This window comes from Nicotiana attenuata, unplaced genomic scaffold (assembly GCF_001879085.1).
Source record: "Nicotiana attenuata strain UT unplaced genomic scaffold, NIATTr2, whole genome shotgun sequence".
Taxonomy (NCBI): Eukaryota; Viridiplantae; Streptophyta; class Magnoliopsida; order Solanales; family Solanaceae; genus Nicotiana; species Nicotiana attenuata.
Window position 1 is genome coordinate 50,486 of NW_017673964.1, and position 10,661 is coordinate 61,146.

At 36.9% G+C, this 10,661-nt stretch overlaps 1 protein-coding gene across 1 annotated transcript in view; it reads right to left on the reverse strand.

Annotated features, from left to right (window-relative positions):
* Nucleotides 1–3,812: 3,812 nt before the first annotated feature.
* The window catches only part of LOC109217721 (agamous-like MADS-box protein AGL27), a 15,331-nt gene continuing 8,482 nt past the window's right edge, over nucleotides 3,813–10,661 (reverse strand). The window contains exons 2-7 of the mRNA XM_019381986.1: nucleotides 6,275–6,353; nucleotides 5,673–5,728; nucleotides 5,504–5,603; nucleotides 4,866–4,907; nucleotides 4,250–4,291; nucleotides 3,813–4,165 (exon numbers count right to left, since the gene is read on the reverse strand). Of these exons, the coding sequence (XP_019237531.1) occupies nucleotides 4,049–4,165; nucleotides 4,250–4,291; nucleotides 4,866–4,907; nucleotides 5,504–5,603; nucleotides 5,673–5,728; nucleotides 6,275–6,353 (436 nt within the window). The 3' untranslated portion in view covers nucleotides 3,813–4,048. The remainder of the gene's footprint in view (nucleotides 4,166–4,249; nucleotides 4,292–4,865; nucleotides 4,908–5,503; nucleotides 5,604–5,672; nucleotides 5,729–6,274; nucleotides 6,354–10,661) is intronic.

Here is a 10,661-nt window from a genome sequence, read left to right on the forward strand (position 1 = left end):
CAGATGTTTGATTGGTATTGCGGTAACCGCCTGGTTGGTTGACTAATGATGTTCAGATTTTGCTATGTGGCATGGAAGAATTAAGGAAGTATTTCTCGTGAGATGATTGTGCTTGAGAGATGTGTCAGTTATTTGGGCGGTCGAGTTGGAATCAGATATTGAGATTTTTGTATTTTTGTGATTTGGAGACTGGAGTCTCAAAGGTGGACTATTCCTTAGTTGTGCACTATAAAGATATGGCCAGAGTTAGACAACTGATGGCATGTGTTATGGATATATTTTAGTGGATCTTTGGGAAGGTTATCTACCTATTTCGGGAGGATCGGAATCGATTGGAGGCCACTGGTACGCCTAATGAGAATGTTTGTTCTACATTAGGTCAGAGTTATTTACTCCGCACAGCTATTGTTGATGGGTGTGTCCTCGGTTAGGGTTGATCTTATTCGTGTTTTGTTATGTTTCATGTATTGCTCTTCTATGCTACAATGGGTGTGAGACCTTTGACTATTTACACACATGAGGCGGTTCTGTTTAGGTCCTGTGGCGGAATTCAAGCGATATGGCTCTTGGAGTGTTGAATGGTTGATTGCACCTTGGTTATGATCTTCTGATTTGTGGTATATTGTGCTATCTGTTTTTCCATGGTTGTGATCATGCACTTCGTGTATTGTTGATGATATGCATATGGTTGTTCATTATGAGCATTATGGCTCGAGGTATTCCATGTGGACCGGTGCTTGAATTGGGTAACACATCACATTAGAGTTATGTTGGGATATGATTCTTGTGCTTATTTCATGTGTTTCGTTTCTCATTGTGTGTTGGGTTCATAACGTTGTGCCTTGTGGTATTTGTTGAGCTTGCGGGACGGTTATCTCATTTGATTCTCTTTCCCCTTATTGGGTACATTTGAGTTGTTGCTTGTTTGGTGCACAAATTGCACGATATGTGGCTCGAGGTGGTGCTGGTGTGGCGTGTTGGACGAGCAGCTTATACTGGATGAGATGAGGTTATTGGACTTGGAGTGAGTGTTATCAGACTTGATTAAAGTATGTTTGGAAGAATAATGTCCCTAGTCAGCTTACAATTTGGCTATGGTTCTTATAGGGCGAGAGAGAGAGAGCCCCACGACTTGTTGATGTGATGAGTGGTTATGAGTTTCTACATTTTTCTTTCATCATTGGCAGTGTACGAAGGTTTAGGACAAGGTTTTATTTGATATGAGGTTTATTATCAGTGTCGGGTTCATTATTGAGCAGCTATTGTGGTCGAAAGTTATTGCTATGAGTATCTTAGATATGTGGTATATCATGTGATTATGTTTCGGGTATGGTTATGGATTGATTCAGCTAGTTCAGTCTTATACAATGTATAGATGTCTGAGTCAGGACTTGAAATGGATTCCGGGTGTCGGAGATTTGATTCTAAGGCTTATAGACCAATGTTAAAGTAAGGATCTTCAGCTAGGTTGTGTTGCCATGCTTATTTGGATTGGGGTGATGTGAGATCATCCATGAGCACGTGTATGATGAGTTTATACAGTGATTTAATGGCTTGTTTACGACTCTTGGCACGTTCGAGGACGAACGTATGTTTAAGTGGGGGAGAATAGAACGACCTGATCGGTTGTTATGAGCATTTGCAACTAGTTTGACGGTTAGAGTTCATGAGTAGCTTCATATGATACATTATGCCTTGCGTGTATGGTTGGTTGTGGTTTCCGAGTGGTTCCGGATTGATTAGGAAGAATGATTCTTAACTAGGAAGCTTTAAGTTAGAAGAGTTGACCAAGTTTGACTTTTGTATATTTGATCTCGGATCGGAGTTTTAATGGTTCCGATAGGTCCGGATGATGATTTTAGACTTGGGCATAAGCCCGGATTTGCATTTAGATGTTTGTAGAAGATTTCGTCGCTATTCGGCAAAAGTTGGCCGATTTGAAGGTTTGGAAGTTCATAGGTTTGATCGAGAGTTGACTGTGATATTATTGGGTCCGGATTGTTGTTTCGGAAGCTGGAATATTTTTGTTTTGTCATTTGGAACTTGTGTGCAAAATTTGAGGTCATTCCGAGTTGGTTTGATGAGGTTCGACACGAGTTTTAAAGTTGAAAGTTCAAAAGTTCAAGTTTAATTTGAGGTGCGATTCGTGTTTTTGGTGTTGTTATGTGTAATTTGACGCCTCGAGTAGGTACGCGTTATGTTTTAGGACTTTTTGGCATGTTCGTACGGGTCTCGAGGGACTCGGGTGAGTTTCGGACATGACGGACATGATTAGGATCATTTTGGAAGTTATTGTTTAAGGCTGGTTTGTGGCAGGATCTAGTGTTATCGCACCTGCATAGCTCTTGGCGCAGGTGCGGACTAGTGTCGTAGAAGCGCGTGGTTTTTCATAGGTGCGAAGTGTCGGGTTTCCAGTTGGCTCCGCAGAAGCGAGATTTTTGTCGCAGAAGCGACGCTGCAGAAGCGACTGTTTGTTCGCATATCGAAAATGTCTGGGCAGAACATTATATATTCAAGAGTTTGTTCATTTTATCACATTTGGAGATTTGGAGCTCGGTTTTGGGCGATTTTGGAGAGGATTTTCATCACATGGATTGGGATAAGTATTTTTGACTCGGATTTGATTATATTACATGATTCCATCTTCGATTTTGGCGTTTGATTGATGATTCTAAAAGAGAAATTGGGGGTTTTTGTCTAAACTTTCCTAATGTGAATTATTGAGTTTTGAATATCGATTCGAAATCGAATTTGAGTAAATTAGTATGGTTGAACTCGTAATTGAATAGTAATCGTATTATTATTTATATTTCCTCGTGCTGGTTCTAAGTTTCTGGTAGTAATTGAACTGTCAGAGTATGAGCATATATAATTTAGATGTTATCATAGGACAGTAGAGTAATAATCTATTAAAGATAATGAGTTTTTCTTTTATTTAGCTATCCAAGAAGTTCGCTATTAAAACTAAAATACTTGAAAATTCGAAAAAATGATTCGCAAAGTTATTTGACTATAGGAATGGAAACTTCCAGTTGTTGCAACAAAGAAACCCGTTGAGTTAACAACCAATTAGTATTTTTTAATTGTTTTTTAAGCTAACTAATAACCAATTACTGACAAGTTAAATCAAAAGAAGCAAATGCAATACTGATAGCGTACTTGATCTTTACATATTTAATGTATTTTAACTTGTTATAATATATTATTATCTTATTTAATATCAATAAATTAGGCGTATCATATAGTCTATAACGGTAGTTGTTTTTGTAAATCGTCTCAATTTAATGGTGTAAAGTAATAACTGGATTGACAGTACGGAAGTTAACTTAATAATAATAATAATAATAATACTAATAATAATACATAATGTAGTCAGCAAATTTTGTAGATAGGTTTGTACAATCTTCCGCTCTTTCAGTACAAAGAATTGAGCAATTAAGAAAATATACATACATAGAAAAAAACAAATGATTCTCTAGAACCTATTTTGTTTGGGCATTTAGATATTGGAGTTTGCAGTGCCAGTGAGTTAAATTCATTGACGCAGCAGCTGCGTCGCTGGTAATCTATTTGTCAAATTCGTCGACGTAGTAGATATGTGGCTGGTTCTGTGGTTTTGCTATTGCTACATGAATTCTTTCTTGCCCATTAATAAAGCAGCGATCTGTGTGTTGAAATACGCCACGCCTACTCTAGTACATAGTAACCAGTTACTAAGCAATCCCCTCCCTTGTGTCACAACTAATGGTATAAACTTTATACAAGTTATACCTTGTATGAATGAATGGGACATTACTGAATCCATACACGTATGAATGGGAAAGCAGAGCTCAAAACGGTCACAATGAATTAGTTGGTCTTACAGATGACCATTTAATTTAAATATTTCTTTATCAAGATTATACCAATATCTTAAATTAATTCAGTAGTCTCCTTATTTCCAGTGTTTCAGGTACAACATGATTCTTCATACAAATGGGAATTTACAAATATGCTGTAGATAACCTTCGATTGAGCCTCTACAGGAATATTATACTTTCCAGAATAACTAGAGGAAATTCAGGGTCGCTCTTTGCTGTCGACAATTCATGCTGGCTGGTGCAAGGTTAGTGAAATCCAAAGCCATCCCATTTTTCACTTTTCTCTTGTTCTTGTTCTTAGCTATCTGTTGGGGGCATAAGAATATTAGTCATTTGGCAAAGAATGGAAGATATCACTGCAGACTGCACTTAAGTGAGCTAACGTTTACCTTGTCCTCCAGAAGTTTGTTTTGTCCACTAAGAAGTTTTTCCTGTAGAGAAGAGTCTTAAGGTCATAAGCGTAGTGTAACGGTAACTAAACATCACATTAGTTCTGCCTCAAATAATAATAATAGTACTAACGGTCAAAAGAGTAGATATTCTGCGAGCAGTAGAGCACAGGTCAATTCCGCAGAGTTAAAGGAATCAATTATATCTCACTGTCACTCAAAAATGATTTGAACTTTTATTTTACAATCACAAGTTGTTCTGTCCTCTGCCACACCACTAGCTGACTACAATAGACGCATGAAGGCACTTGTTTCAGGAAATCTCCCTAACATATCTAAGTCCAGCTAATCAAGAATCAGTATTGCCTGAATTTACCTAAGCTTAAGCATTTGAATTTAAGATGGCATGAGAATCTTTAACTTCGTATCCAACCCTTGATTATCAATCTCTCGATTTTGAAAAACTTCACTAGTACACAGCCCTGTTTGCTAACATCGTTTTTAATCTTTAATAAATCTTTTTTAGGAAAAATATTTCCGTTCTCCAATAAGTGATTTGTTGAGAGATGTTTTCGTCAGTCCAAAAACATTTGGGCCAATAGAAACTGAGACCTACCTTCTCACGAAGACTGTTGATAAATTCAATCATCAAATGCATCTGCATAAAACAAACTAGTTAAAAAAAATCCGAGAATAAGCAAATGTCAAAATATACTTTACAAAATATGCAAATACTCTAAATATATATCCCTATATAACAACACTTCACTATAAAAGCCAAGCTTTCCCGGAACCAAGTTTTATATTATGTTATAATATATGTTCTCTATAACAACATTTTGCTATAACATCCAAAAATATTCGGAACAAACGGGGCTTTTATAGAGAGGTTTGACTGTATAGTAATTAAAGTAAATGGAAGTAGAACGAGTAGCTGGTGAAATCACAAAAAAATTTAAGACCTTGGCTTTTGGACAAGAAAATTAATCAAGAGACGGACAAATTACCTGGTAAGATTACAAGAGGGATAAAGAACGAGAACACTACTAAAGTACACTAGTAGGGGTGTAAAGTCTAGAAAAAAGTGACAATTTAGTGATATCAATACTTCCCTAGTATCGGGTGCTACGTAGTTACCTTGATGAAATATAAAGGGCAGAGCTGGTGCTCTTCTGTATAGTTTATAGCACCAGAGTTCTAAATAATGCAACGTAAAATAGGGAAGTAAAACGGTACAAAGAAACTTGGGGTGACCTTCCTAGATCTGGCTTGCTTTAGAGCAGTTTGTAGTTGATTTTCCAAATGAACAAGGTCAGTCATGCGGAGACCATCAACATCGGGTTCCTCGAGTTGCCTTTCAAATTGAGACAGAAGATCAGCAGTATTCCTTTCAAGAAATGAAAGAGAAGCATGAGGTCAGTACCTTTTTACTGTTTGTAACAGTTCTCCCATTGTTGGGAAGCTTGCATATTTAGAGTGCTATTTCCACCTCACAAGGACAGATAACATTCAGCACTCAAGAACTATAAATATGACTACAAGAGATACATTGAATAACACACAATGAATTGATAATAAGTTCTAAAATACTTCAGAGGTTGTCCTCTTTTTTTATATATAAAATGGTTACTATCAGAGATTTTTCTAGGTTCAACAAGATACTACCATCATAATCGCTACATAGTAGGTTAGGCCTTCAACTCCGGTGACACACCAATCCCGATATGCATGTTAGTGTCTTTAGACAATGCAGGAAGTGACACTCAAATGCAGAGAGTTGGTACATTTTATTACACAGTTCATAGGAAATATTCTCCAATTGATCACTCAAGCGCTGTAGCAGTGCATTTTTTGTTTTTGTTTTTTGAAGGAATTGAATAAGCGCCTATGGCATTGATTGATATTCATCAGGGTACCGTACGTAGAGATATTACTTGCACACAGGTAGTGGATGTATTCCAAGTTCCAGAGAGGAGTCTAATTCAATCAGAATAAACTGGATTGCTAACTCAACTACACAAATACCTCTGTGTCCGAAACTTCTGCAGAGTTCTCTTTATCTGCTTCCACATGGCTGTAGTATTGTTGAACGATCTCTGTCACACTGAAACACAGAAATTTGTGTGAGATACAATTATTGATGGGTAAGTATGCAATACAAGGTCTAAGTTGTGGCTAGATTTTAAACCAAAGTGCTTCAGAAGTTCTGAACAAAATTTATGCTCTTCAGTACTTACTCCGACACGGCAATTTAGGTGTCGCACCCGTATCGACACGACAATAGTATGGGTGTGGGTGTGGGTGTGGGTGTGGGTGTATGGTCAAACAATTTTGGGTACTTTGACCACGACGGATAGAAAAATGCGAGACGAGATATAATTTGATTCCCGAAATCAGAACCAAAATTGGGGTGAATTTGAAGAGAATAGCATACCTTATCTAGGAAATCAGTCATTTACTTATCTACAACTTGAGAATAAAAAAAAAAAAATCCACACTTTACAAGCTATAGGTATTTCACAAAATTTATCATAATTTAGAGATACTTTTATTTTTTATTTTGAATTATTTTTAGCTGGATATTCTCACACGTACCCATACTAGGATCCGTATCCCTGAATCTTAGATTTACATCTCGACGGATCTGATTTCTAGATCCGCACTCGTATCGGACACCCGCACCCATGTCCGAGCAACTAGCTTCTGTATCAGTGGGCTCGGATCCTATACAATGGATTATATGCATTGGCCCTGATTACGATGTTGGTACGCTATAAGTCCTACTGCTACTAGTCAATTATGGATATGAAAAGTGAAATAAATTAGTCAAGTAACCACAAAATTTGTAAATTGTGAATACAGTCAAACCTCTCTATAACACCCTTGTTTGTTCCAGATATTTTTGGATGTTATAGCAAATTGTTGTTATAGAAAACATATATTATAATAGAATATGAGATTTGGTTCCGAAAAAATTTGGCTTTTATAGAGAAGTGTTGTTATATAAGGATACTGTTATAGAGAGGTCTGACTGTACAATCAAACCTCTCTATAACAACGTCGTTTCTTCCGAGATTTTTTGGCTTTTATAGCGAATGGTTGTTATACACCTATTATAACACTTATCCAAAAGTCAATCATTTCTCTTTTTTAATGTTACATATAAAAGATAAGAAAATTCTTCAAATTTAAAATCTCAGAAGATATGCATATTTCACTAGGTATATATTGAAGAAAGCTAATACATTATTAATAAATTCATTAACTAAACGTACAAAGATTTAAACTGTAAGGCACACATTTTAAAGCTACTAGGAAAATAAATTCTTTGAAGATTGATGGAAGAACTTTATAATTGTAGTTGTTTCATAGATTTCATTTTCTTACTACCGATATAACGCTTGAACTGACGAAGATTCGTGTCCAAATTCTCAGCAAAAAAGGTATCCAATGAAAAATATATCATGTGCAGATATTCAAATCTTGTGTCTTATGCAAGATAAAAACTTTGTTCAATGGAAAAGATTGTGTGCATTTTTTTAGAATTGTTATTAGTAATCTTAAAGATTCTATATAGCTGTTATAGAGGGATAATTTTACAAAGAGCGATCTATTATAATTATGGATGTTGGTGTTATAGGTAAAAAGCTGTTATAGAGAGGTAAAATATAACATAAAAAATCAATTCTAAGGAAAATTTGGCTTTTATAGTGAATGGCTATTATATAGGGATGCTGTTATAGAAATGTCTGATTGTAAAAATTAAAGTCAGCACTCTTGGATTCAGTAACTAGGAGGGCATGCAACCGTTTTGAAGGAAACAAGTAAACACAGAACGGAAAAGGGTCATATATAGCCCTCTACTATTAAAAATAAGCTATATTTACCCCCCGTTTTAGTTTGCTACTAAATTCATCCCTATCGTTATACTTTAGGTTTACTTTTACCCCTCATCCGTTAAATCCACCATTCCAACCTTAAAAATCCACGTGGCATGTCGTCATGGGACAAAAAGACCCACCCATTCATAAATGAATAACACGCCCGACCCAGCTACTTAACCCAACCCCCATCGACCAAAAACAATATTCCTTTTCTGTAATGAATAAATTACCTTTTTCCCTCCTTCCAAATTCCAGTGTTCTTTTCTTTGCTGCTTCTCGCCTTCTTCCTTTACTGTTTTCTTCTTCTTTCTTTATTAGCACTATTTAGTCTAACGATTATCCATTTCAACTAACAACTCAAGTATTAAAATGCCAAGAGTTGAAGCTGGCCATTACTCACGAGTCACGGATAAGGCAGCCGTAGACTCTTTTTGCTTATATTGTTTTTTTCATTTTTCCCAAGCCTTGTTTATAGAATTAACGTGTTCAATCCAAAGAGGGAAGTCCAGTGCACAAGGCATTCCGTGTTCACGCAGGGTTCGAGGAAGGGTCGTATCCAAGGGGTGTGATGGATAATCTATCCTAATGTCAGCATTAGTGGATGCTTCCACGGGCTCGAACCCGTGTTCAATCCAAAGAATTTTAATTATTTTCTAATGCACACTCAGTTCTTCTGCTCTTTTCTACAACAATATATACTAAGCATGTGGGAGAGAAAGCTTTTCAATGAACCCAATTAGTGTATGGAAGAACCTTAGTTTTTGCCCACTTTCTGTTAGAGGAAGGGGGATTTAATTTAGGGAGTTTTTGGTCGATAGGGGCTTGGATTTAGTAGCTGGGTCGGGCGGGTTATTTGTTTAAAATGGGGCGCGTCTTTTCGTCCAATGACGGCATGCTTTTTAAGGCTGGGATGAGAGATTTAACGGATGAGGGGTATAAATAAACTTAAAGTATAACGGTAAGGATGGATTTATTAACAAACTAAAACGGGGGATAAATATAACTTATTTTCAATAGTAGAAGGGTAAATATGACCCTTCTCCGAACACAGAAAGCTAATGGAAACTACTCGGGATGTCATGAGACATGAAATCACTTTTTTGGTCCCTGGATATGAGAACTTGGCCAAAATTGGTGCTATGACTTGTTCACAACATTTGATCTTATTGAAGCTGCCAGCTCAAGTCTAAATAGGACTCACATTTTAGGAAAGAAAGGAACTATCAGCTCTTCTATCTGCTTCATTTTTTCCCAGAGCAAGTTCCGTGATAGCACCTAAGCGTTTCTCTTCAAGCCACTGCAGTGTTTTGGCATCTATCTGGACTTTTGATCATTGATGTTTTTGTTTTCTCATAATTTTTCCCAAGGAGAGGCAAAATAGGAAAACATTGCAGCCTCACTCAAACAACCCAAAAAGGGGATGCTTGAACCCAGCTCTAGATTTTTTTGGATATGCAAGGAAACGACTGTGAAGAGTTGACACGTTGCTAATAGAATTCTTTAGAACACGTTGGTCAATGTGGACATTACAACAACAACAACCACAAACCCAGTGTAATCCCACTCAATGTAAACATTTTGTCTAGTAATTTCAGTCCCTAGATACGCAACCACTAATCTACCCATTGGCCTAGAAGAGTGCGCTCCTCTATCTCTCGTTCACCATCGAACACCAGCTCGTCTGGAAAGAGCCCTATCTCCTTAGGCTTTAATTCCCTTCGAAAAAGAGTGCTGTAACTTTCAATTAGAATATAATCAGACATCCAGATGTCGTGGTAAATTCACCACTTTAGAGTATACTCGTAATCACCTAGGTGATGTGACAAGTAAAATCACAAGCAGCAAGCAAAGTCCCAGCCTAGCACAATTTGAGTGTCTATATTCTGTCCTCTTTTACTAGTTTTATTCTGATTGGTTACAAGTACGTGACTCTTGCCAAGGATAACGATGCTGAATTATACAAGATTAAAAGAGAAGGCAAAAGGATTATTACGAGGAATACTCTATATGACGAGATAATAAGGGACTGGTTTATAAGGAATGTAAAAGATACATTATTTTAACTGATGGTTTCTGCCACTAACTTCGCAGAATTAGTTTTGTTAGACCAGTATCTGGATGATACAACTAGATAGGTAGAGAAATGATAACTAAGTGTAGGGATGGTAATTTGAGCCCAAACCCATCAAACCCGCCAAGAGATTAATGTGTTGGGCTACAAATATTTTAGTTCATGGGTCAATTTGGGTTGAGCCCAAGTTAACACATTATTTTTTATAGCCCATTGTGACCCATTAAACTCACCCAAAACAAAGGGATCTCAACCCAACTTATCTAGAAATTTATTTAGTTGCCCCAATTTTACTTTTTTTTTTTGTATTTTCAATTTTCTGTTCTTTTGTTTTTCTGCACCACCCACCCACCCTACCCCTACCCACCCTCTCCCCCGGTCAACCCCTTCAAAAAAACTTTCGTATTTTCAACTTTCTGATTTTTTACTTTTACTGTCTACCACCTACCACCCTACC